Genomic DNA, 27170 nt, shown 5'->3' with positions numbered 1-27170 from the left:
CTTGCGTTTCGTTTGCATGTTGGATTAGGCTTCAGGGTGCATGGGTTAGGTTAATAGACTGGGCGTTGTCAATTTGTCCAGAAGCTGTCAAGAATGCATATTTATGTCGTGGCATCGCGATAGTTCTCATTGGCAATGCGTGGCAGCTTATCTACTCTGCTGGTGTGTAAGGCAGGAATCAAAAGGCATCTTGTGAAATCTGAGAGCCGGATCAAGATTCCTATACTACTCAGCCGGATCATCATAGATCAAGGTTATGTTCATAGATATAAAAGACACGGATGATCGTCACCGGAAGGCGGAAAGTCCGAGAATACTTTACGAAATTAATCTTGACTTTACCTACGTGAAGTCCAGCGATGAAGGTAAGCCGCTTCCATATCTATTGGCTACCAAATCATATCACTGCGCAGGTTTTGTCGACATTTGATGTTTTGAGACCGCGCGCTTGACATTCAATTTATTATGCGTGGTACCGGCGTGGCGTGAGGTTCGGTGTTGAACGTAGGTAGGTATTTGATGGAAAATAATGATTATTGTCTTTTAACCTCTCTTGCAAAGTCTACGATTCAATCGACATGTTATGTGATTCGCACTAGCTGATTGTTTATGAAGACCGTGTTCCAGTTTGTCTTCTCCGTTTGATCGATTAAAAACTAGGCATTACATGTTTTCTTTTTTTTGTAGTGTAAATATATGTCGGACCATAATGCAGATAATCCACAGACCACAAAACTGTTATAACTATCAGTAGAAGTCTTACCTTGCACAAACATTTTGATCTTGCCAAGCTCATTTCGTCCGAAAAAAAACCGCTAACAGTCCGAGCTAGAGCAGTTTGGTGTCCGTGTTAGTGACCATTGGTAGGCAAGAAGGAACATATGTTGCACTTGATATTAAGATAAACCATAGGAAGGTGATTTATTGCTGAATTGTGTTCATTGTATTGATTTGGATTTTGATTATAAGAACTTTGTTCACTTGCTAAGTGAGCTAGAGCTAATACCTATAACGATTAACCTAGCTAGGTACCCTCTCATTGCACTTACCTACTAATATCTTTGATATTATCCTAATGAATTAACCAGTTTGATCTCAGTGGTAAACAAGTTAAATTAATTTAGAAATAAATGATTACTTAAAGGGACTATCCCACCTTTAACATGGGGTTTGAGTTGAGATAGCCAAGTTTGCGGCGAGGTTCAGAAACCACTATCTATATAGGTTTCAACCCCCGCGGCCTCTTGGTGTTGAAGAAATTTGTTCCCTTCATTTGAAAATGGGCCTTGTACAAGGCCCTATCTTCAACATGGAGCGACCGTTAGTGTGACGTCACCTCGTTTAGTCATTCTGATTTAAATGGGTTTGTTCATTGAAAAATCGCTTAAAACTTGGTCTGAACTTTGTTGTGGTGCCTACAGAGTAAAAAGAATCAGCTTTATGACAGTAATGTGGCCTGGGGAAGGAGGTAATTTTGGGCTGTGACGTCACATATTTGAAAGTTTGTGTTTGGAATATGGGAAGCCTAAGATGTTTAATGAAAAATAAATGCCAGAACCGTGTTCCTGGTCATCCAATCTATAAAGTCGGGCACAATTTAACTGATTTTAACAACATTTTAGAAGGTGGGATAGTCCCTTTAATAAAAATGACTTGAAAGCTAATTCTGCCATGCATCCTATTGCATTTCATAGGCTTATGTGCATAGGAATTGTGCCTTGCTTATCATTAATGCAACGGCAGTTCAGTGTTTGTGGTAAACTGTGAACATAACAAACTGTCATGAAACATAACTGAGCAATGCTGAATTACCTGGTTTAAATATATTTGAAAGTTTGGGACATAGTGTTTCTTCCACTGACATTGTACCCTTAGACATTTCTCTCACATTATGCTTGCTCTTACAGTGATGTATCACTACCTACCTGCTTTCTTCATCAGCTTAGCTTAGCTTAGGTTGATGTCATTGCATCAGAGCAGTTGAGTGAATCCCACCAATTTGAATTTGAATTTCTTATTTCTTTGTTTTGTTTGCCATAAGAACTCCATTGAGAGGTTGAATTGGTCTCAACTCACCTGTTCAATTCACTTCAGGTTATATTTATTAAATGCATGCTTCCTATGCAAAAATTATCAATAATTTCTGGCATGTTTATGGACACTTTTTGTTTACCTGTAAATGCAAATTTCCCTGATGCTGATTTGCAGTGCACTTTTACTTTATTGCCATTTGCCTCTTGTATCTGTATGAGGCATTTGTAACATATGAATGTGATGCTTCAAAATGCCATGGCCATTCATGTTCTTTGAAAAATCATGTTTCAGCTTTAGCAAGGTGCTGTCACATGTGCTGGTTACCTTGAATTACAGAGATAAGATTTTGATATGACCCCAAAATGTGACTGGTGGTTAGCTTTACCATAGAAACAGATAATATTCTAGCTAGAGGGAGCCAACAGTCTCTTATTGATATCCTGTGAAAAAAGTGATCATCACATAAATTATATAGGTAATCAAAGTTCCCTGTCATTTATTGGCACCTTCACTGACTTGCATTTTAGTTGTGATGCATTATTGAATGTTGCATAAGGTAGGTAGATGACTATTTCCAAAAGCTTATTTCATGAAATGAATGCCCATATTGCTCAGTCATGTGTTCACAACTTCAAAACTACTCAAGGCGACTGGCTATTGGCCTCTCGCCCATGGTACTACCTCACCTGCATACTGCACAAATACTGATCATTTAAGCTCTGCTACTTGACATTTGCATGCGTTAGCAAGATGTAAATATGCCATGGTGTAGCCTGTCTCGATATGATTGCAATATCTCAATAACTCACATACAATGTATGATGCACCTGCAATCTATGTGTCACAAAAAAACTGACTGCCCGAATCCACACCAATTTAATTTCATGTAATATTCAGCTCATTTTCACTTCTTTTCAACTGTGTACCTGCTTCTCCTGACTTCATATTTCACCACATTATGCAGTGTGCCAACCGGGACGATATACCGCCGTGACCGGCCCGGTTCGCGTTCGCAGCGATCCTGTCCTGCTGCTTCCTGGGTCGCCTGGCGCCCTGTCCGAGCCACCGCGTTGACGCCATGAACGGCGCGCATGCGCACTCGGAGGTGGTGGCGATCCTGGACGCGGGCGCCCAGTACGGCAAGGTGATCGACCGGCGCGTGCGCGAACAACGCGTGGAAACGGAGATTCTACCGCTCGACACGCCCGCATTCACGCTGAAGGAGCGCAATTTCAAGTGAGTCTTATGGGATGGCGAAAAGAAAGGAAGGCATTTTTGGATCTGAAACTGCCCTTCGACGTAAGCATGCTGCCACCGAGCGTTCTTATGGCAGTCGCTATGTGGGAGTCGGCGAGCCCTAAACGCCAGCAATGAAATAATGTCAAGTTTAAGGGGTCTTAAACATGATATGCTGAAAGAGTTTGTAGATCTGCATTCAAACTGACTTCATCACAAGCCATTCTCGGAAGTTGTCGGTTATTCACTTTCATTCACCAATGATCGCTTCGATATCCGATGTCACATGTCTCTCCTCTTCTCGCTACCAGGGCCATCATCATCTCGGGCGGACCAAGCTCGGTCAATGCCGAGGACTCGCCGCAGTATGACTCGGACATATTCCGGATCAACATCCCTGTGCTGGGCATCTGCTACGGCTTCCACATGATGAACAAGGAGTTCGGCGGCGTCGTGCAGGCCAAGGAGGAGCGTGAGGACGGACAGTTCGACATCGAGGTCGACAACCAGTGCGTCCTCTTCAAGTGAGTGGCGATGGATAGGAGAAGGGCGCATTTGTGGACGATCGACGCTGCGAATTGTCTTGACGTTCTTCATTCTAGTAAATAAGAGATGGTATGAGTTAGCAGTTTTATTGTGTCCAATTTAAAGAAGCGCGATGGCTGCCCATGACGCAACCTACAGCAGTGCAGTAATCTACATCTGTCTGCACTAGTCACCCGATCGACCCCCTCCTTCCTGACGCTCTCTTACGCCGCCGCAGGGACCTGGAGAAGACGCAACAGGTGCTCCTAACGCACGGCGACTCTGTGATTCGCGTGGCGGACAACTTCAAGGTGGTCGGCCGCTCCGGTAACTTGGTGGCCGCCATCGCTAATGACAAACTCCGGCTGTACGGTGTACAGTTCCACCCAGAGGTGGGTGATGGACCGGACTGGGATGAAGAGTGCTTAGGGAGTATCATGGGCATGTAGAGATATCCTTCAATGCATATAAACGACGTGTTTTAGGCGGACATGTTGGTACTGACCAGTTTCCGGCCTGTCTCATAAGTTTTTGAATACGCTCTATGTAAACTGACGTTCTGCTCTATGCCAGGTGGACCTGACGGAGCACGGCACAGCGATGCTGCGTAACTTCCTGTACAACGTGGCCGGTGTGACGGGATCGTTCACCCTGCGATCGCGGGAGGTCGAGTGTCTGGAGAACATCCGCACCGCCGTCGGCTCACAAAAAGTCCTGGTCAGTCGGTGATGCTTTGGCGGTCGGTTATGACAGTGTACTGGATTTGCATCTTATCGCTGACTGCGGATGTATTTGTCAGCGGATACTTGATTGAGAATAGATTCAATGCCTCGGTGAAAGTCCATACCCCAGACTTATTAACTTTTGCTGTTTCCTCGTCGACCCGCAAAGATCTATTGCCAAAGAGGAGATGAACCAATGAAGCCCCTCCATATTGTATCGTTCAAATGCCATTGTCGATATCGCGGTGTAACCGTCACCTCTCTGTCCACAGCTGCTGGTCAGCGGTGGTGTCGACTCCACCGTGTGTGCGGCGCTCCTGCACAAAGCGCTCAGCCAGGACCAGGTGATAGCCGTCCACATCGACAACGGGTTCATGCGAAAACACGAGAGTCTGCAGGTGGAACAGAGTCTCCGCAAGATCGGACTCAAACTCAGGGGTGCGTAGTATTTATGACGAACGAACTGCTCACATGCCTGTGTATTAGGGATGACCGAGATTTTCGAATTTGCAATTTCAGTTCGGCTCACCTTTTTTCCGATGTAAAATTGAATTTTAAGGTGGGATGTCCTCTTGCAATTTTTTGATAAAAACACTCCTTTCGTAGTAAATTTGCACATTTGTATTTAACCCTCGCCGGACCTATTGGTTTTCTATACGCACCCCGGCCGAGAATGAGAGGTTGGTACGACCCCCCTCGCCGTTTCGCCCCTAATTGAGCTAGAGCCTTGGAGAAAGAACGAGCGTGTACGCCGTTACGAGACGCAGCGATTGGTACCCGATTTTAAGGCCTGAGGTTATCTGGTGACCTCTGAGGTCAGGTCAAGTGGCGCTAGACCGGTTCGGTTTTTGGTGAATAACTTCGCTCAAAATGGTCGCAGAGCCGCAATTTTGTCAGCATCGTGTTTTGCTATATCAGGCGCGTCGAATGGTATACTTTTTGTTCGGGTGAGAGTAAGTTACGGTGTTGACCTCGGGTCAAGGTCAGGTCAGGTCCCCTCAGGCCACGGCCTTGATTAAAAGAGGTTATGTTGCATATCACTCGATTCGGCAGGTCTTCCTGAGTCCATTCGTGACTTTGGCGACTCGCTAACTCAATTTGATCGGGAGTTATTGACGAAAAACCCATATCACCTTAGGTATTTCATACACCTTTTATTTGGCTCATCACAAAACAGGATGGAATGAGGGCAAGTGGTGATATTACGTAGTTTATTCAGCATTTGCATAACTCTTTCCTCTCAGTTTGTTTCGCCCTTCCTACAGCAACTCCTTCGACTCTTCTCCAAAGCTTCTCCTGTTTGACCGTGAGACTCTTCTCCTAGATGATCACTGGACTGGAGGGCTGAATCTTGCATTGGATTTCAGTCACTGCGCCAGGATAAGCGGAATCAGCTCCTTCACGATGTCTCTCACACCAATCTTCTTTCTCGCTCTTTCTTTTTCGATCATGAGCTGTTCCTGAATCAAAACTCCTCTTTGCAACACAGCCCTTACGGCTGGTACCTACCTACTTCATTCTGGATGCCGCCAGATGCCTTCCTGATGGTTCGTTTGGCCTAAGCATCCATCTACGTTTAGCTTTGGGCTATCTGCTTGAATTATGGGCCCTGATGGAATATAAAAAGGCATCAGAAGTCGCGGAACTCTTATCACTGGACTCGGATGAATGGAAACCGCCAAATCGCTAAACTTACTGATCCCATTGACATGTTTAATATTTATTTGTTCAGCTATATTCCTTCAGTGCACTTCGATGGTGATTGTTGGTAGACAATTGCAAACAAATTTGAATAAAATTGATTTAAATGATTTGTATCAGCTGAGAAGTCAATTGCATATGTTGATAGAGTTCTTTCAAACAGATTTGGGTACTAACCTTAACACCAGCATTGACATGTGCCTTTTCACTATATGTTACTGTATAGTAGGAAAAATTATTCAAGGGCATAGTTATTAGCTTGCATCCAACGAATTGATATCGCTTATATTTAGCTACCTGTAACGATATGTGTGAACAACCAATCAGTGCCGTTGTATTGTTCCTGCCGAGGGATAGGCTTTAGTTGTCAATGCCTCTGGCAAGATTCAGCAATTCTGGAAGAGTTTAACTTGATCTGAAGAGCAGCTTCACCTGTTTCGTAGGCTTTTGCATCCACCGGTATTCCATCCAACCTGATTCCTTAGACTCGTACGCCGTATGATGAGGTTTCGAAGCAAAAGACCATTCATCGATAAGAAAGAGGAGGTACGGAACTGATGTTGCAAATATGCCACTGACATCTGAAAACAGCTCCCATAAAACTGCATTTTTACTACGGAAGATGTATCCTGATCAATTTTTGTCTCATGTAAGACCCTATCTAAAATTCAATTTTACATAGGAAAAATAGTGAGCCGAAGCCGAAATATGAAATTCACCCAATTCGAAGTAATCTCGGTCAGCCCTACTGTGTATGCTGCGTGGATTTTCATTCACTTAATGAATATCAAATCTGTTTGTGTGTTATTTGACATCACTTGAAATGTATCGGCAGTTAAGTGAATTGGCTACACCCATATTTGTCATATAATTTGTAAAAATCACATTTTTCTTTGGATTATACGAGACCATGATTTGATATATGAAGATTGCTTGGAGACGGTTGTCTTCATTTATATCCTCGAAACATCAAACAAGTATAGCTTTAGTTTTACAAACAGTGCCTTTTGTTCATGCTGTTCGCTACGGTTTTCAGGAACTAAGATGACAGCCTCCAGATCCCCTATCTTTATGTTTATTTGTCTTATGTTACCAGCGCATGGTAATTGTATGCTATAAACTAAACTATCCGTCTGTGTGTCCCCGACAGTGATAAACGCGCGGCATAATTTCCTGAACGGCAGCACGACAATCCCGGAGACGGGAGCCAACGGCGTGCTTCGGAAACGTGCCACCGGTCTGCTCTGTCGTACCACGCACCCCGAGCAGAAACGGAAAATCATTGGCGACACATTCATCAAGGTGGGGAGAAGATGTATGGGGGGGGGGGGTGAGGGGAACGAGGAATACCTACGAGAAGTATAAGGACTTCGGTTCGTCGGGAATGCGATGACGCGATTGAAGGATTGTACCTGAACAGAGTATCGGTGTGGATGAATTTTGGGGGAAGTAAGATTGATATTAGATAGATTATATTCTTCTGTAGATTCGCCAAGGTGTTCCATGCATTAACCCGCGCACCGACGGGGGGGGGGCAGATATCCGCCCCCCCCCCTGAGGTTTTTCGCGAATAGCGGGAAAACCGCGGCGCGTAGCGCCGCGAAATTTGGTATGACTATTCCCTCATCAATTTTACATATGGTGTGCAAGTTTGAACCTCCTACCTTTCAAGGTCAGGTCACGAGGTCACTTTGAATGACCCAACCTCAAGTCACTTTTTTGCAACTTTGTCACCGTGCCAGAGCTACAGTAGATGTCGGAGGCATTTGAAAGTCGCAGGATGTTATTAGGTCATTAGTAGCTACAATTTGTATATCTCGGAATTTTGATATCGGTGACCTAAGGTCAGGTCAATTTCGCGACCTCCCCATTATAAGTCAATGGGGGAAAAATCAACTCCCTGTTTTTACCACTAAAACGGGTCGGAATGGCCCCATATACCATACATGACTTCATATACGATCAACCTTCACTACCTTGAGGTCTGTTTTGCTGTTGGGCAGCTGTGAGGTCATGTGACATCATCAAAGTTCACCAAAGGTTTTTGGCCAATAACTCCGTACAGGAACAAGATACAGACGCGTGGATGGTCTCATTGTGTTCAGCTCGTCAATCCGCATCGAATGATATACATGATGACCTCGAGGTCACGTGACCTGAGGTCAACCTTTGACCTTGACCTTTCGAGGTCAACATATATATATATATATATATATATATATATATATATATATATATATATATATATATATATATATATATATATATATATATATATATATATATATATATATATATATATATATATCATTCGATGCGGATTGACGAGAGGATTACGATGATGCCCTTAGTTTGTTCCTATCTTGACTAATTCGAAAGTTATTCGAGAAAAACTCTCTCCATATCTAGCGCCGCCATTTTGACTTTTTCGACCCCTGTGACGTCATCTTTGACCTGACCTGAAAATGACCTAGTAAAAATTGTAGATCTTGACCGTGCGTATCCGATGCCGTTTACCGCTTGTCGCTATCTTGCTTCGTTCTCGAGATCTCAGGGGGGGGGGCGGTCATCCGCCCCCCCCCGTCGTTGCGAAGTTGGCGCAGACCCCCGTCGGTGCGCGGGTTAAGAGTTCAATATTAAATGCATTAGTGGGTGAGAATTGAGATTACTTGGAGCTGGAATGACGTAGGTCGGAAATTATCGCGAAAATGAATTATTTCGTTCCATGGCTCTGAGCTACCTACGTAGATAATGCACCCACATTGCCTAGTGGAGCTCACGGACACAGCTAAGCGTGACCGTGACCGGCGTGTCCCCCCCCCCGTCCGTCGTCAGGTGGCCAATGACGTCATCAGCGAGCTGACGCTGCGTCCGGACGAGGTGCTGCTCGGCCAGGGTACGCTGCGACCCGACCTCATAGAGTCGGCGTCCCAGCTGGCCTCTGGCGCGGCGCAGTGTATAAAGACACACCATAACGACACCGACCTCGTCCGGGAGCTGCGGCAGCAGGGCCGCGTCGTCGAGCCGCTCAAGGACTTCCACAAGGATGAGGTTTGTGTGGGAGAGGATGGTGGTGATGGTGGTGTTAACGGTGATTGGTGACAGGACTGTGGTGATGTTATTAGTGTTCACATTGGCTGTGGCGAAGAATCTCCGTGAATTGTTGGGGAGAGTGGGGCAAAGCGGCCACCCTTCGTTTTAGCCCTCCTCAACAGCTGGCGTCAGCTCATTTATGGATGTCAATTATAATACTTCTCGTCGCGGTCGTTCGAATGAGCCAGACCTCGTTTTCCAACCCATCGCTATTTCTCCGTGACAGACAGAAAGGCAAAGACACTTAAGAGGACTTAAAAGTGTCCCAGTCATGTTTGCAAAGAAGTGTAAAATATCTTGATTGATTTATTAATGTAGAAGTGTTTTCAGTCACTTACGAAGGCACCCTGAGGTCGAAACGTCTGTCTATTTAGAATAGTTGCTTTTGTATGGACATCGGATATGAATAAACATACAAATTTCTGATATGCCACAGGTCGACAGGAAATGTCTGCGAGTTATGGGTTTTCGATTTCGAGCTTTAGAGGATATCGCATTACGTGGCTGACCTAATCAGCTATATCCGTCTCGATTGAGGAGATTAACTTTTCGTAACCCGACCGTAGCATCTTCTGGTACCAGGAGCAGCTGGTATGACCGGCTGACCTGACCGGCCTGGTGTTGTCCATGTTGCCAGGTCCGAGAGATGGGCCACGACCTGGGTCTACCGCCGGAGCTGGTACAGCGTCACCCGTTCCCCGGACCCGGCCTGGCCATCCGGGTCATCTGCGCAGAGGAGCCCTACATGAGCTCCGACTTTTCCGAGACGCAGGTGCTGCTGCGAATCATCGCCGACTACCACAGCTGCAAACAGCGGGTGAGTACTGACCACAGGCTGCTGCAAACCAGCTGAATTCAGTGCTGGAAACAGCCGGCGTGTAACTATTGAGGATAATATATAGCGTACTCACCGACCATGGCAGCTACAGAGGACGTGTGAGTCAATACTGACCACTGCTACATCCAGCGAGTGAATACTGACCACAGAGGCACCGCCGTCTCGCCATCTGCTGTTGTAACTTTACTCTGGATCTCTGTGACTCTAATTATATGCATCCCACCTCCTCTCGTCACCATTGTCTCGCTGACCCCGTGTCCCCTCCCGGCAGAGTCACGCCCTGTTGAACCGGATAGACGGCGCGACATCGGAGGAGGACCGCACCACCCTGCTGCGAATCTCGTCCAGGCACCGGCTGGCCACCACACTGCTGCCCATACAGACCGTCGGAGTTCAGGTCAGTGCGGATGCTTGTTACTTGAGGGAGGGGAGAGTCTTTAAATGGTGAGAAAGCAATGTATGCTTATATGTGTGCCAGTTGTTTGAAGATGGTATTAATATAATGTTTTTTTATGATTTGTCGTTTATTTAGGCTTTGTAGTGACATCTGGTGCATGGTGTGCCGTACTTGTAAAGGCCAAAACTGTTTGAAAGTCTATGCCATTTTTATAGTTATTCAAGATGCATGCTCATAATGATACAGGCTCATATTTTGATACTGTCCGGCTGGGAGTGGTCGACCTGTGGGCTTTCGTTGACCCCGCATTCCAGTGATCCTCTGACCCTGTCCCTGAATGACCCTAACCTGTTCCTTTGACTGCCAACTCGGTGCGCTCCATACCGTTCTCACAGGGTGACGGCCGGACATACAGCTACTGCGCCGGCCTGAGCAGCGACGCCGAGCCCGACTGGCACGACCTGATGCAGCTGGCGCGGCTCATACCACGCATCTGCCACAACATCAACAGGTACGCGGCGTTCATTATAGGCGGAGGATCGCTTCCTCCAATGACGTAATGGCAGAAATGGCGTCATCGATGGCATGTCTAGAGGGTGGCCATTTTACTATCGTAGCTCACCTAACGAAAGTCTTGGAAAACTCGACGAGTGAGAGACTGTAAAAACCTGTAGGGAGCCTACGTAAATGTGTTATACATACTTTTTTCAACTGTGTTCGTGTTTGACGCACGGGATTCAGCCTTGTCGCGAAGTCGAGGGGAAGAAAGGTGGCGTCACTGAGCCTGTGACGTCATCGATACTACCCTCGGACAGAAATTGTCGCTCCACAGAACAGCTGGCCGCGAGCAGAACACGCGGCTGCGTTATTGCTGGAGCGCACAGTCATTCAATCCATTCAGCCAATGAAAGATCAATGAATCGTCAATCACTTGGTCTCGAGTGAATTGGTTTGCCAATTGTTGGCCAAACTACACTGACGTGGTCATCCTAGGTCGTGTTGCCGAGATCATTTGAATTCGTCATGTCGTCACCGTCCAACTTAACCGCAATAATAGATAATGATAAACAAATGGATATATAATGCTAGCAGGTAGTGTTGCGAACATAGCTAATTTGCGTATGTTGCTCGCCCTGGTATCCAAACCTGAAACCTCATCGGCACTTCATGACAGCCGCCATGTTCTCCGGCAGGGTATGCTACATCTTCGGCGGCATGGTGAAGGCGCCGCTCACCTCCGTGACGCCCACGTTCCTGACTTCGGGCGTGCTCTCTCAGATCCGAGAGGCGGACTATGTGGCGCATCAGGTCAGTCGGTGTGGAGGGTCGATCGAGGGGGAGGAGTGCCAGGTCCCACAATGGGAGGGATAGTTTGCCGAAGGTAGGTGGTAGACCTGAGAGGCCGGCTATGTATTTGGGGATCAGTCGTGAGGAAGATAATTAGTGATATGAGCTGCTTCTATAATTTTAGCCTCTACATACATCCAGGCCGCTGTTTGAGAGGGAAATAAAATTAAGTTGTGTTTGTTGCATGCAATTTCATCCATGAGCTTCTGTTACCTGATTCATTCGAGAGTTTGTAACTCCGCTCCCGCTTGTATTCCTCCATTTGTAACCCCTCCGCTCCCGTGTCTCACCCAGGTGCTGTCGTCGTCGGGCTCCGCGTCGGTCATCAGCCAGATGCCGGTGGTGCTACTACCGCTGCACTTTGACCGTGACGCCACGTGCCACCAGCCGAGCTGCCAGCGCTCCGTGGTCATCCGCACCTTCATCACGCACGACTTTATGACGGGCGTGCCGGCCACGCCCGGTAAACAGCTGCCACTCGAGGTGAGGACAGCAACGGCGGGAGAAGTCGTCGGTGTGTAAGGTTTCGGGTGAATTCGGTTGTGATGGAAGCTTTCAATTTCGCAAAGGCAGTTTAATGTTTGTCAAATTTGGGGAAAAAATGGAGATAGAGATGTTATGGTTCATGGTTGATATCCTGGTTGAGAGCAGCCGCATGAGTCATTCTTGATAAGCTGTTCCGTTGCGCCCTCAGTAATGTGACGTTTACCCTCGTTTTCAGACGCTGAAGCGGATGGTGGCGGAAATCCAGAACGTCAGTGGCATCAGCCGGGTGTTGTACGACCTGACGGCCAAGCCGCCGGGTACTACAGAGTGGGAGTGAGCCGGCTGACCGGCGGACCCTCCTTCCCGTGTATCGTGTCGTATCGGGACGCGGCGCGCCTGCCGCCGCCGCTGTCAGACTTCTAGTATCTGCGGGTGGTTGTATCGTGAACGTGGTGCGCGCACAGGACGAGGAAGTCAGTGGCGCTCGCCGACGGGTCAGCGCTCGGCGAGTGGAGGGACGACGGACGTCACTTGGCGACCGCGCATGTGAAACTGTAACTTTGTTAATGATCCACTGTATGGCGCTATGCGGTCGTGGGCTGGCTGCTGAGACTCGGGCTCATCATAGGGGCGACTGAAATACATTCTGTAACACATGGGCTCTCAATTTGATGCAGTATGTCCAATGCTGATGCCTTGCAGAACAATGCCTGACAGGGATTAATAATATTTCGTACCGTTATAAGAGACGACTGCGCTTAGGAATGTTGGGATTCACGACTTTTTTGTAAGTGTGCAGAGAACCGGAGACGCAAAGCATATAAACGGGAATTGGCTGATTTGCCCTTACGTATTTGTATTTAGCTGATCTACCCAAGATTCTTTCAGATAGATCTGCCATCGATTGCAATGGCTTTTCCGGTGATGTTCTGTTTGTGTTATTACCTACAAAAAATAGCAGTAAAATAGAATGCAATTATTTCATTGACCGCATTCACGGCGCGGCAGTGACAAAACTGAATTTAACAGATATTCGTGGAGTGCGAAGAGCTCCTGCGGATTTCTATAGTTAGGTCACAATTAAAAGTAATTTGTTCTACTAAAGGATACCTATTTACATTTTCCGGTGTGCCCATCGTACCGTATTTCACGGCAATGCAAAATGAGCTCTATAACTTCATTGAGGAATCCAAAGAGGTCGGTGTTCCAATCCAGCCTTATCGTAATGTTTTGTGGCAGTGTCTGATATCCCAATATTAATGAAATATTGGCCGTGATAGTGTTCATTATTTGTCTTTTTGAGATTCTGTGTATTTTCACGATAATTTGTTGTTTGGACGCCTAAGTTTTAATAGTGTAGCTGATTTTGTTTTCTTTTAATGATAAACTGAGATGTGTTTGATCAACCTACTCATTTTGACAAACCATGCAGGATTCATGCTCACTTGCATGCATCTACAAGGCATAAATGAACTTATCCATGTCACTGATGTCACTGATACTGACATTGGATGTTTTCCAGCTGCATGTGTTTGCTTCAGAAGGTGGCTATGTTCCGAGGGAAGTGTGTGGCTTGTTTGCCAAGGACACCATAAGGCTGAACCTCAGCTCCATACAACTCAGGTACTAGCATAGTGCTACTGGGCTCTGTTTTACAGCACCATGCTACAGCGTACTACGCGCAGCAGTGTATTTGAATTTTTTGGAAAGATCAATACACTCGGATGCTTGCAATGCTGGAATGTTAGGCCAAAATTGTCTCAAACACACAAATTCACCAATACAGCACCAATGCAGCAGCGCAGCATGGTGTTGGCAGCGCAGTATAGCATCTATACCGCTTACCGCTTAGCGGTAAGCGGTAAGCGGTATACTGCACTGCAGCATAGCAGCACTGCAGCATAGGGCACTGCAGTGTCAGGCCATGAAACGGCCTGGGTTGCTCATACCAATGTCCAATGCTGATATGTGTCAAGTCTGTCAGCGAGTATGCATATGTAAACATGAATGTTGCTTGATCTCCAGTGATTCTACAAGCAATGAGCAATGAGCAATGGGAATGCACTTTGATTAACACTTAATCCCGTTACCCTAAAGAAAATTCAATGGCTAGTTTAATATTGGTTTGCTATATCATGCAGAATGTAGATTGGAGCAGCTGATAGGTACACCAAAATGCCTGTGAAGTTCACCTTTCTTATGAAAATCAATTGCCTGTCACCAGTATGCTGATTAAGTTATTTTTTATTCCTTCTTTTGCACTGAAATAGGATCCTACTAGAAGACTATTCTCTCAGAACCAAGATTGATGATTTCAGCATATTTGAAGCTGTGCCCTCTGGCCTGTGTCTGATGCTGAAAATGCTATTGAATTCAGGTGTTACAAAGGCTGAAGGGTTGAGTTGAGAGACATTCTTGTTGCCCGATTTGCAGAACATCCAAGGGACTGGACATGTTCCCCAGGGTGGAGGAGGTGGTGCTGGACAACAACGAGCTCACCTGTCTTCAGCTGAACAGGATGCCGAGAATGCACACCCTGTCTTTGAACAAGAACAAGGTCAGAACTCAGACAAGATAGGTTTGAATAAAAGTACCTGGAGTGATGTCAGAACTTGAACACTGTTATTTGAGTTTTGTAATACATCTGACAAATTAAGTTTTTGGGCATTGAACTAGTTTTTTGTTGCCCCATTTTGCAAAATGCATTAGATATTCATCTTTACCATAAGATCTCGACCAGCCACTGCCATGACATGGCCTCTGGGTTACCCTGACTGCTGCTGTGGATAGATTGAGGAGCTGGAGCCGCTGCTGGTGACGCTGCAGAGGTGTGCCACCCGCCTGACGTACCTCAGCCTCCTGGGGAACCCGTGCAGCCCCGACCAGCTCACCGGAGACCGCTTCACGCCCGAGGACTACGCCCGACACAGGTCAGCGACTGACAGGGTCAGAGGACTGAGGACAGTGCGTGTCACCAGCAGACATGTGTTGGCAATATCTGTTGCTAGTGTGGAGGCTTAAAATCACCAGGACATTGCTAGAAAGAATACGCTCTAAGGATATGCTGTTCATGAGTTTCGCGGCGAAATTTTGTCGTTGCCACCCCTCTGAACACAAATTGTTTGTGAAATTCCATATTGAGACACACACTGAGTCGTTTTCTCTGCATCCTTTCAGACTGTATGTGCTCTACATGCTGCCCAACCTGCTGTTCCTGGACTCGATGGTCGTCTCGCGGAAGGAGCGTCTGGAGGCGAAGCGACGGGGCCAGTACTGCCGTACCGCGCGCCTCATCAGGGTGAGTGACCGAACAGACGGGTGGAAGCGAGGAAAAGAGCCTAACGCTATTGATTCCATGGATCGGCCCGACCGAATTTAAGTAGCTTGATTAGACAGCAGGCAAAAACGGTGTCAGAACCTTATCGGCGTAGTGGGTCATGTAAGCTTGCAATGTCTCATTTTTTGCAATGACTCCACTTATCTCCTCCTGAGTGCATTGCTGCTGTCAACAAACAATCACGTCAACAAACGTAACTTTCAAACAGCTTCGGGAAATAACTGCAAACTTGCTGCCTCGTGACTAGCGTGACGGGGGCACATTCTTGGCGGACCACTTAAAACTCCTTCCAGTGCATGGCCGGCCGGAGTCGTTTGTATTGAACACACATCCAAGTCTGGCAGTGACAAACGGCCGAAGCTGTTCCGCGTTTTGGCGTGTCCATGACAGTTCTTTTTGTCGGCTTCTGCTGTGAAACTTTGATATTGGTCGTGTCTGCTGTGTTGACGTTTTGTCTGCCTTTTCCGCACATTGTCGCGTTATCTGGGGCCAATTTTCACTGTCATTCCAGCTGGTTTTGTTTGATCAAGTATATAGCATGCCCCATTGCAGGTCGCTTTAATGCGGGTTTGGAAAAAATACTATTAACTTAACAGAGGCTCACGAATTTCGTGCAAAGAAAACAACATATAACAGTTATCGACGGGGCAATAAGTCGTACCTTTAGTAGTCCATTTTGGCGCCGGATCTCCCGTGATAAGCCGAACATCCATGTGTTTTATGATGTATGCTAATGACTACCATTTCCTCCCTGCCACGTTATAAACCAGCCATCCAGCTGACAGACATCTCCCTTTGACCACGCTCCCTCCGGTCTGTTCCACAGTTCAGCGGTCCGACCGGCCCGGCGCGCACAGAGTGGGGAATGGACGCCCTCGACTCGGCTATCGCGCCGCCGCCGCCCCCGGTCGACCGACAGAAGCGAGGACGTGAGTATACAATACAGACGCACACTCAGACACGTGCGTGCCGACCGCGCGCGCAGAGGCTGATATTTATAAACGCACGGGCGGACATATACACAGTGAACGGTGGAAAATGGGGTCATATGTAACACGTGGGAATGGTAACGGGGGTCCACATTGCCTCATATGATGGTTTTACCTCGGTTTTTACAGACGGCTCGAAAACAGAACATGGTGTCGGCTGCGCTTTTGTGACTGGTCATGACACACGCACATTCTCTTTGCCAACTTCTGCCTCTGTTTTTTTCCGAGCTCGTTGCAATTGAGAAGGCTTTGTGTTTTATCGAGGTGTCTGACAGCTCCTGCTATCTGATCTTGTCAGACTCCCTTAGCAGCCTCTTATCTTTACGGAGTTTTAATCCAGACAACCCGATAGTACAAGACATTTTATCTCGTCTTACGTCGGTGGAACGAGCAGGTAAATTCATCCAGTTCTGCTGGATACCGAGCCATGTGGGCATAAGAGGCAACGAGCTTGCCGACGCGGCCGCAAGACGCGCGGCCGCGGCCCCCTGCCTCCGTCGTTTGCCTCTGCCGGCTCGCGATTTTTACCCAGCCGTTCGATCTTTTACGACGTTTAGCTGGCAGACAGAGTGGCGTCTCCATGGATCCGAGAAGCTACGAAAGGTGAAACCTACTCTGGAGCCCTGGCAGTCCTGCTTTCAAGGCAAAAGACACCATGAAGTGGTCCTCTGCAGACTACGGATAGGGCATACGTATGCAACGCATGGCTATCTCCTCCGTGGAGAATATGATCAACCAACATGTATCCATTGTGCCGTGCCGCTCACAGTCACTCACATTCTCTTAAGTTGCCCGCACCTCGAACCAAACCGGACACGCTGCCTCGGCCGCATTCCCCCAGGCACCACCATTCGCCACCTGCTGGGTGATAACTCACCCTGGGTTTTATCCGGCAGCATCTTTTCTTATATTCAATCCATCAGTTTTCCTGTGATATACTCGTTTTACTAGTATAACGTATCTCAAGTAGTTCTAGCCTTCTTCAGTTCGTCAGTTCTCTGTTGACATATCCGCTTTACCAGTACAGCGTTATGGGCGCAAAATGACCACCGCAGTCGACGCGCCCGTAAACCCCAATGAACGAACGAACGAACGGTAACGGGGGTCAATGATTCCCAAAGAACGATATAGGGCAGCAATATAACTAGAATGATAAGTTTACCTGTTCTTTGCAGTTTGACAGTTTTTTTATGCGTCTTCAACGTGTGATCTCGCCGAACAGCTAGCTGGTGCCCGTTTTTTTGCCTCCATGCCTATTTACGCTAATTTTGCTTCAAATGAAATAAGAGGAAGTTGTTCAAAATATTCTCTGGAATCAGTCACCCTTATTGGACCTCTAGTTCAGTAGCTAGCTAGACTTCGGACATCAACGACATAAGCTGATGTCACATCACATGGCACTTCAAAACTACCGTGCCTTCTCATCTCTCTCTCCGTGTGTGTAACCATCCCCCCGCGTTCCCACAGCGGTGTACGGCCAGCTGGCGTACCGGTACGTCGGAAAACACTCCGAGGGTAACCGGTTCATCAGGAATTCGGACCTCTAACCAGGAGGTACCGTCCGCATCAGTGGGGTCTTGAGGCACAATTCTACCTATATCCAGTGTCGCGGGGTGTCGCTGGGATCCAGACTAGTGTGTCCCGCCTGTGAGATGTGGTGGTGAGTTGTCGGTGAATTGTGAGACGACAGAGTGTCAGTATGCTGTAATACAGCGGCCACGGTAGCGTTTAATCCCATACTATGAGGCCACGCCACTGCTACCGTTACGCTGAGATGTTTATAGTGCTGTGTGGCTCCTCGTTGCGAGTTTTATTGCCTTTTATGACTGTTTATCGCAATCTTCCTGTGGTAGAGAGATGGATCGTGTGACTTAATAATTCGCCATAAAATGTGCATTGCAATGTTACCGAGGCTGTAGTTAATGGGAATGGAATTATCGGCGCAGGTTTCCTTCGACCTGCCGCGTTTCATCTTACCACTTTTATAAATGCGCATGATGTGAATGGGCATTGGGTCCCAACAACTATATGCAATATGCATCGTCTAGATTTGGGACGAGCGTGGATGTGTTGAGAAATGCGTCGTAATATGGATAAGGCTCAGTTCATTTCCCTTCTTGGTCTCATCTTTCCATGTTTTGATCATGTAAGGAACAAGGCTACTAGTGCCTTTCCCTCGCCGATGACTTATCTTGTGGGATATCCTATAGTTATTTGCATTCACATCGTATTTTTCATGCATTTATGCAGAGCTTACAACGCTATTTTTATAAACATTGTGCAATCACCGCGATGTAATTTCACGATGTGTATAATGCATGGGTCTTCGACATATCGTTTTGTAATTACGAGGTGAAAGATGCTGTTCTATTCTAGTGCTCTTAGCTGGATTTGGGTGTGATATTATCCACCGAATAACATACTGAGGTCCCCGTGCCTCAGTATGTCCCCGTGCCTGTACTGAGGTCCCCGTGCTGTGGTCAATTTTATGTAAACAGACGAGCTGCAATGTGAACCCCGGGCGAGAGTAAAACCCCACATTCCGCCAAGTGCAATTCTAGCTGAATAGGCAGCGTGAGGCAATACATTCCGAAAAATGTTTATTTCCTGTGCACCTCTACTTTCCCGGTAAGCTAGTGTGTCCAGCTCGATCGTTTCTGGCACGGGACAGTGCGGTAGCGATTTATTCCTGATTCGTGAATCGTGGAAGATGTGAAATGCTATGTCCTCTGGTCCATCACGGGGAGGTTATCCATCTGGCTTCTATTCAGGCTGAACGAACCCGGTAATCAAACGGATACATTGATAGGACGTTTCAGCGTTTATATTACGAAAACAACACATGCCACAGCCTCGATGTGTGATGAACACCTACAAAACACTGATGGATGGGGCCGGCCCCGGCGGGGGCCGACTATGAACACTGCTGCCAACCAGGCCAGAACGACCACATCGTTCGCCCGGTCGAACAACTGAGAAGACTGCCTTGTAAAGGAATTCTACCACCTACATACAGTACACACTTACGGCCGATGTGTGGCGCATGTCATGCAAACGGTACAACACGAAACGGCTACACAGCGGTGTAAAGCTCTGATACAATGCTAACACGTCTGTTCTACCGTTGAACACCGAACACGATCTATAGAGCGCTCTAGTGATCTCACAATATTTGTCGCAAGCGCTTGCGTAAGACCACTGGCTTCGTACAGGTGCACTGAAGTGAACACAATGTAAATACAATTAATTGCGTGAGTTGTGAATGTCTAACAGGTGCAATTAACTAATGCATGGACACAGATGACTTGAGTAATTCAGTATTACTGGCAGCTGTCAGGCACACACGGTTAACCCATATGACTGCTTCCAACCTACTGGATCCAATAAAACACAGACCCATCGAAGACATCCTATCACTAAGGTGTCCTGGAATAAACAATAAACATTCTCTTTGATACGTTCACGATATAAATGCAACACTTCCTCAGAACAACTCATAAAACGACTACACATCTACAGGTGAAGCCAGTAAACACATGCAAAAATAAATCATTTCTGCGCCTGCCTGCACACGTTTCTAACATCAATGTCACAACAACGATCTACGTCTAAGCTCGACACTGGAACATTTATCGCCACTGCTCGCTGGAAGCTGCGTGTAAGCGTCGTGGTAATCTACACACACAGAGACGGTCGCGTCTACGCCAATGCCCGTATAAAGCTAGGCGAGCTGTCGTGAGTGCTGCGCGGTAGCAACACAAGAGGCAAACACTGCGAACCGGTCACCTAAGTCCCAAACACCAGAGAGTCCTATGGCAGCTGCTCATACCATCAACGTGCCCGCCACCGACAGCACATGACCGGTACCTACAGTTTTTCATGGAAGCCCGTAGGCCAACGCACGCTTTAAGCATATCTCTGGGGTTGTCGAAAGTGATAGCCGATAGGTGCAAGCTATACGGCAAGAGTTGGGCGCTTTTATAGACTTTTTCCATTATAGACTTGAGACTACCCACGCCTTCTCAGTAAATCGAACGAAAACAATCGAAAGTATCGGCTACTCGGTTGAATGACGCATACTCGTATCCACCATTCCGCAGAAAACTCAATAAATAAGGCGAGAAACCCAAGTATGAAACTATGGCTAGACTGCCTTAGACAATGATAAAACCAAATAATGACAACGGCACAAATGTCATGGCTATCTAACTCATCAGGAAATCAATTGCAAAAGAGAAAGAACCACATGGAGGAAAAAAGACTAAAACCGGGAATCGAAGAAGCCTTAGAACCTATGTAGAGCAGCCAGACCTTAGCCATCCTGAAATCACTTATGTGAATTTACAGATGTACAGATGTATCGTTCGATGGCACACAATGGCTGTGATTCAAATTCTGGGCTAAAACCCCTCGATTATGTTTCGCGTAAGAAGTGCAAAAGTCGCACGTTAGAAAGCAGGCCTCCCAAAGGGGCACTAGTGGTCATGATCGGACACTTGAGGGACACGGCGTCACTCAAAATCGGCAAAGGTGGTAGAAATGGACGCAGTCACAGCGCTGTACGAACGCAGCCAAGACAAACCTAGAGCATAGAACACGGTGTGGTCTAGGCTGTTGCTCGTTCATGTCATGAGTCTATTGTATGCCCGTAATCGATCATAATATCCCGTTCCTTTACTGGAAGCCTCATTCCGAAGTATTCAGTCGGCATCATGCCATTCAGGTCATGATAAAGTTAATCCAGTCTTCTGCAACAGTTCTTCTCCCACAGAATGTCATTCCAAGAATATCCCAGTGGGTAGGGAAACTCTGAATCCAGTCCCCTGTCACCCGATGGTTCTCATAACCAGCCAGTCCTTCCCGTGTCAACGATTAGTGCTCATTACCAAATAAACATTTTCATCCTTCCCGTGCCTTAAAGTCCCAAATGTCACCTCTTGCCTCCCGTCCCGTATCCCACAATCCCACCTCCCACACCACAATCTCCCCGGCATCCAAAGCTCAAACCTACAATCCCTCTGCCCCCTCGGTCATTCAGTACTGGCCTCCTCGAGCACCTGGTTGAGCGTTCGCCGCAGCTCGGCGGCTGGCCCGAAGCGTGACCCGCCGTCGGGTCCCGGGTCGGCGCAGAGGCGCAGCCAGCGCTCCAACTCTGGGTGGGTGGAGGTCACCAGCGCCGGCACGCTGTGCAGCAGGCCGCCAGACATACCGCGACCGAACGCGTTCGGCGCCAGAAGGCCCTGTCGGCAGGACAGCGGGTGGGGTGGGGTCAGACCTGGGAAGGGTAAGGCAGGGAGCGAATGGGGACAGATGAAAGGTATCGCAACCACGTGAGAACATTTAATCGTTTTCCATTATCCGCAACCGCAACATATGAAAGATGCAGCCGTTGGTGTGAGCAAAGAACATAGATAAAATATATTCAATCAGCAAAAACAATATTAGTCGTCCTGTCTATAACCTGCGCCGCTTGTACTCTGCAGATGCTGTCACTCTGTAAGGTCACTAACCGAACCAACTCCGATCTTATCCACACCCACCTGGGCACACCAGGACCCACCTTGCAGATTGCGAAGTAGTTGTGATCGGAGATGTGGTGTCCGCACAGCTGGTCGGCCTCGTAACCCATGCAGTCGTCACAGAGGATGGGAGTGACGTGAGTCTTGTTCCAGTCTGCTGGCGCGTCTGCGTGGGGAGAAGGGGGGGGGGGCGTCGTTCGACGTTCTATGTCGGTTGTGATTTTGCAAATTCATTTCGCAAGCATGCGCCGATAATAACATCGCACTAGCGTACCTAAACAATTAATATTCACCAGAGAGCGCAAAACGACTCTTACGACAAAACGACAAAACGACTTAGTCAAAACACCGGAAACAATCTGAGTATGAGCGTCCCTATTCAGTCAAGCCAATGTCATGCTGGTTTCTTTCAATCGCGATCGCTTAAAGGTTTTCCCCATCCGAAAACCATTTTCACATCGATTTAAATACGACATCTGTTACACATCACCCCAGCAGTCGTGCACGCCCGGTTAGACTGTAAAATCTATCCAACTTCTTCCTGCTGCACAGACAAATAGCGCGTTCACTGTAACCCTCCCTCACGACCAACCTTTCTCCAGCTGTTGCCGGTCCACGATGACCACGTCCTCCACGTCCACCAGGTGAACGCGTCCGTCCGCATCCACGGCCAGGTTGTCGGCAGTCACGTCCGTCATGTACAGGTTGAAGTCGCTGTCGTTTGTGGTCAGCATGTCGGCAATCTCCAGCAGCTGGGGACATACACAGCGAGTGGTGAGCGGGACGGTAGCGATGCACACTCAGTCGCAACGTGCGGGTTGGTTGCAGCGATGAACATATATTTAAGCGGATATCCGCTCCAAATGTAAAACATACAGCGGATATCCGGTCCAAGAAACATACACGGCACACAAAATATAGAAAGGGCGGCAGTAGCACTAGAAGCTTCGAGCATTGACTACAACACCGAGCGTAAAGAAAACACTTAACAGTGACAAGCCAAAGACATCAAGTACATATTTAGTAGCTTGCTATCCAAACCGTATTGAATCCCCACAAGTCCAACCGAACCCTCTGTGGTTGGGTTGGACTTGTGGCAGTGTCTCCCCACCTGCAGGGCCAGTTCGACCCGCTGCTGCCAGGGGGCGTCTCGGAAGTTGGCCAGCGTCGGTCCCACGTACTGTTCCATCACGAGCCGGCCGCACGCGCCCAGGTAGCGCGGAAACGGCCAGCCCTCCGACTGCGGAAACGCCTGGCGCGTGGACGGAGGAAACGGGCAACGTCATGGCAGGGTCGATAAGTGGAAGCTGATATTACAACACCCATCCTGTCTCAATGGAGGGAACACGTCATCAACAAGTGCGGTACGCTACATATATTCACAAAATAACACGAATGCAGAACGACATATCAGATAGATACAAATTGATTTCTTGGACATATAATGCACACCAGAATGTTGGTCTGCATTATCTATTACTTACCTGCAGCAGCAGCGGCTCGGCGTTGATGAGCAGCATCGTGGCAAAGTGAAGGAACTTCTCCTTGGACTCGTCGGCGAGCGCGTCAAACAGTCTGCGCATGAGTCGCTGCGAGGGACAGGTGAGGTGCTCGCGCAGGAAGCGGTCTCCGACACCGGCGGCGAGCGCCAGCGACTCGGAGCGGCCGTCGGAGATGTCGGGGAACACGCCGCGCAGCAGCCGCGTGAAGAGCCGACCGCGAGGCGTACAGCGCGCCGAGCCGTTACACACGCGACCGTCAAACTCGGCAAACTCCGAGTCGTGCGCCAGCTTCTTCAGCACGATCTCGTCACCCTTGTACTTGCCGAAGAACACGTTCTTGACGTTGATGTAGTTGAAGAGTGACACCTTGGACAGGCCGGTGAGCTTGACGACGTGCATGTTACTCGAGTGAAGCATGAAGCAGCTGGTGTGTCCGAAGCAGACGGGACACTTGTTTGTCTCCTGGAGGGTCTTGCTGTGCACCTGGTCCTCGCCGTACTGTATGAAGAGGAAGGTGACGAGCGCGCACCAGGCGATGGCTATGAGTACGCAGCACTCGAGCCGCACACGCGGGAACACGCGCATGTTGGCGATCTGGCGGTGCAGCACGGAGGGCCGAAGCAGCCGTCCGCGAGCCATCTCACTATCACTGGGTGACCCTGATGGATCACGTACACCTTTTGACCAATATTTATCAAAGGTTCTTCATGCTGGTACAGGTCTGCCTGACTTGGTGGGCATTTGATAAGCATGAGATGTTTTCTGGAAGAAGCGACCCAGCATCACCATTCTGCAAAAGGAAATACCCAATTTAATTTCACTTAATTTCACATACAACTGAAATAAGAGAAAAAACATAGCCCTCAGGTTTGTCAATCATATCTTTTTCCTGTTAAGTGCAAGCTCATCAGTGCAATGTTTGTGTATGTTTGAAATGATTGAACATGATTTGCTGAACCATCAGATTATTTCATCACCACTTGAAAATGCCTACATTATACAAATCAACAAGGGAATTGAGTTGGGTTAGCTTCCTGCTGAACTCAAGTCAAGGCTCAAGAGTACTGAATAAAAATGATCATAGACAAAGAAATAGGCCAAAAGAAAAAAAAACAACTAGGTACACCTAACAAAATATCGACAAGGTACTGTAGCATGGATGCTGGAATTGGATAGGCCAAAAGATCTGGAATCTCGACTTTTTCTGGCTTGTGACTATATACATCAATCGATGACAATGAGGAATGGGCACTGGACAGTGCCACCATGAGTGGAGGCATAAACCCTGAACTGAACATTGTCAATATCACACAAACAGGATGTAGGTAGTGAGCAAAAACAAACTGCACAATACTTATTGCACCAGCAAATCCAAAGAGGACTTTCCCATCAGCCATGCACAATGGATGGATACTGCTTTGCTACTTTGAGCACTAGCAAAGCATTTAAGTGTCCTGAATTCTGATGTATCTGTCTGCCATTTGTTTGAAGCAATGAAATGACCATAAATGTAATACACCATTGGGAATTGGCAACAGCCTAAAAAGAAACTTAGATCAGTACCTATTGGTCATTAGGACATAAATATCAACCTGGTGCTTCCATTGACATCCATTAGCTTCCATAGCAAAATATTTTTCACAACATGAGCTGAGCATCATGATATCACAACATCATCATCAATTAATTGTCCTCTTGCTGAGATCTATGCGGCGGGCCCCACCAATAGCTTTCTGATGAAAACATACAAGGCCGGTACATTATGAGGCCACTATGCATAAACCATTTACTGTTGGTGATACCTGCCCCACCAAGCACCAATACCCACTTGCCTACCCTCAGTCCTCACTGGCAGATCCAAGGGGCGAGAGGCATTAGGGTCACTTGTCCCTCCCCAGCATACAAATGACAACATCTATTTGCCTTCCTCTCATTAAAGGGAAACTTAACAATTTTGATGGCTTAAAATTTTCATCCATCAGCATAGCACCAAATAAGCAAGCAAACAAAAGCACCAGCAAAATCTTAGGAATTTCCAGAACAGTTGGGGAAACTACGAGGCGAACGTCAAAAAATGGATTGGTCAATAAATGGACTTTTGATGACCATATATGGGCATAAATGCAGCCCCCGCTACTAAGGGTGAAAAACGGTATTACAAGCCGGTACTTGCGGTATCGCGTCCACTTATTGGAGAGAAAAGGCTTCCATTTTTCACTAGGTATTGGTGTGATTTGATTAAATTCGGCGAATTGACTCGAAAATGGCGATAGGAAAACGGCTTTTCTGCAGGTTCTGGGCATCGCAATCAGCTGGCCATTCAATAAATGGATTGGTTTTATGAAAGAAAATTGTTAAAAGATTTAATTTAATTACAATAAACAAAAATATTTAATTCTAAAATAATAACTTAACTACAATTAGAAAAACCATAAACAAAATAATAAAAATAATGACATTTATAAACCACGGTACTGCTTACAGTTTTTGGCGCCTGTTTCAATCCGCCATATTTGCCAATCACGGTTTGACCTTGCGTTGTAACTCTGCGATTTAGGGCCGCCAGTTAAATATGCACCGGGTGAGTGGTGGCCTTGTGTGGTTAAAAAACATTCTTATGCCTTATTTTTTCATTTGAATGCTAAAATTCATTGAAAAGATGAAGTTGTCTGATTTTATGACCATATATGGTCATCGCCCCGCCCACTCCAGCTGCCGATTGGCTAATCCAATTTTTGTTTGGCTCCTCGTAGTTTCCCCAACTGAGAAAAACCAAAACAAAGGAGCTTATTGAGTCAGAGTAGAACCGCCGCAGCATCGAAAGCCGCCTTTCTGGATCCACCATGACCAGTGTCCACCCCTTGCTCATCAACAAAACCTTACCCGTGCTTATAAATAACATTCTAATAATTCAAATTTGAATTATTCTGATAATCTTCCAGGCGGAATCCAGTTAGGCAGGCACAACGCATACAAAAAGCGGAGCGCTGTTCGGCAGCCGGCTATTTTGTGTGCAGGGTATGACGTATTTCGCGAGCCGACGTCACAGGCGGTGACGTCGGCTCGCGCGCGAGCCGAGCGCCAATGACAAACTAACAGGAACCGTTGGACACCCTCGGGGCATAAACCGCGGAGTAGCATATTGAGCGAGTCTTATAAGGGAAATTCATATATTTTCGTTTCTTAAATGATAATCAGGGTGTCTCTTACCTTTTTACGCATCATTTATGCTTACCTAACACTTCAGTTGCCAAATATCTGCAATTTATTCAAACGAAGGTATTTTCAGTAAATATCAATGCTATAGACCGAAATCTTTTGAATAAAAACTCCAACCAATAGAAATAGAAATAACTTATTTTATTCCAACCATTTCCTCCAAATTAACAACATAAAAACTCACTTTTACACACATCATTCAGCCGACAAGTGCTTCTTGTGGAA

General features: G+C 47.1%; 3 protein-coding genes across 5 annotated transcripts; 2 read left to right on the top strand and 1 right to left on the bottom strand.

The window, feature by feature from the left end:
• Positions 1–376: 376 nt before the first annotated feature.
• LOC122380536 (GMP synthase [glutamine-hydrolyzing]-like) lies at positions 377–13038 on the top strand. Of its 3 annotated transcripts, none has more exons than XM_043363764.1 (14): positions 377–508; positions 3051–3270; positions 3582–3794; positions 4034–4187; positions 4369–4512; positions 4790–4955; positions 7369–7520; positions 9054–9269; positions 9949–10128; positions 10421–10546; positions 10942–11057; positions 11740–11854; positions 12188–12376; positions 12615–13038. In XM_043363764.1, the coding sequence occupies exons 2-14, from the start codon at positions 3113–3115 to the stop codon at positions 12714–12716; spliced, it is 2031 nt and encodes a 676-aa protein (XP_043219699.1). In that variant the 5' UTR covers positions 377–508; positions 3051–3112; the 3' UTR covers positions 12717–13038. The 3 variants fall into 3 exon arrangements, with proteins under 3 accessions (XP_043219699.1, XP_043219698.1, XP_043219697.1); XM_043363763.1 differs by having other exon boundaries at positions 424–504; XM_043363762.1 differs by lacking the exon at positions 377–508 and adding an exon at positions 1946–1979.
• A 333-nt stretch (positions 13039–13371) lies between these two features.
• Positions 13372–19308, top strand: LOC122380535 (leucine-rich melanocyte differentiation-associated protein-like). The gene is made up of 7 exons (XM_043363761.1): positions 13372–13576; positions 13902–14002; positions 14813–14936; positions 15170–15309; positions 15557–15677; positions 16543–16645; positions 18173–19308. Exons 1-7 carry the CDS (start codon positions 13535–13537, stop codon positions 18250–18252), a joined length of 711 nt encoding a protein of 236 aa, XP_043219696.1. The 5' UTR covers positions 13372–13534; the 3' UTR covers positions 18253–19308.
• A 205-nt stretch (positions 19309–19513) lies between these two features.
• LOC122380534 (divergent protein kinase domain 2A-like) lies at positions 19514–26695 on the bottom strand. The gene is made up of 6 exons (XM_043363760.1): positions 26610–26695; positions 23709–24516; positions 23336–23476; positions 22817–22976; positions 22266–22390; positions 19514–21945 (listed from the first exon to the last, which is right to left on the bottom strand). The coding sequence occupies exons 2-6, from the start codon at positions 24363–24365 to the stop codon at positions 21736–21738; spliced, it is 1293 nt and encodes a 430-aa protein (XP_043219695.1). The 5' UTR covers positions 24366–24516; positions 26610–26695; the 3' UTR covers positions 19514–21735.
• Positions 26696–27170: the final 475 nt, after the last annotated feature.

This window comes from Amphibalanus amphitrite, unplaced genomic scaffold (assembly GCF_019059575.1).
Source record: "Amphibalanus amphitrite isolate SeventyFive unplaced genomic scaffold, NRLGWU_Aamphi_draft 000100F_arrow, whole genome shotgun sequence".
NCBI classification, from domain to species: Eukaryota; Metazoa; Arthropoda; class Thecostraca; order Balanomorpha; family Balanidae; genus Amphibalanus; species Amphibalanus amphitrite.
The sequence above is the reverse complement of the archived record's forward strand: the minus strand, read 5'-3'. Positions and strand labels throughout refer to the sequence as shown.

Excerpts from the sequence above, each read along its gene's own strand:
- LOC122380534 (XM_043363760.1), bottom strand. The coding sequence starts at position 24,365 with ATGGCTCGCGGACGGCTGCTTCGGCCCTCCGTGCTGCACCGCCAGATC. Across the intron at positions 23,477-23,708 it reads CCGAGCCGCTGCTGCTGCAG|GCGTTTCCGCAGTCGGAGGG; the intron begins GTAAGTAATAGA and ends TCCACGCGCCAG. Across the intron at positions 21,946-22,265 it reads ACTACTTCGCAATCTGCAAG|GGCCTTCTGGCGCCGAACGC; the intron begins GTGGGTCCTGGT and ends TCCTGCCGACAG.
- LOC122380535 (XM_043363761.1), top strand. The coding sequence starts at position 13,535 with ATGCAAAATGAGCTCTATAACTTCATTGAGGAATCCAAAGAG. Across the intron at positions 14,003-14,812 it reads CTCAGCTCCATACAACTCAG|AACATCCAAGGGACTGGACA; the intron begins GTACTAGCATAG and ends CCCGATTTGCAG. Across the intron at positions 15,678-16,542 it reads GTACCGCGCGCCTCATCAGG|TTCAGCGGTCCGACCGGCCC; the intron begins GTGAGTGACCGA and ends TCTGTTCCACAG.
- LOC122380536 (XM_043363762.1), top strand. Across the intron at positions 4,513-4,789 it reads TCGGCTCACAAAAAGTCCTG|CTGCTGGTCAGCGGTGGTGT; the intron begins GTCAGTCGGTGA and ends CTCTGTCCACAG. Across the intron at positions 11,855-12,187 it reads CGGACTATGTGGCGCATCAG|GTGCTGTCGTCGTCGGGCTC; the intron begins GTCAGTCGGTGT and ends TGTCTCACCCAG.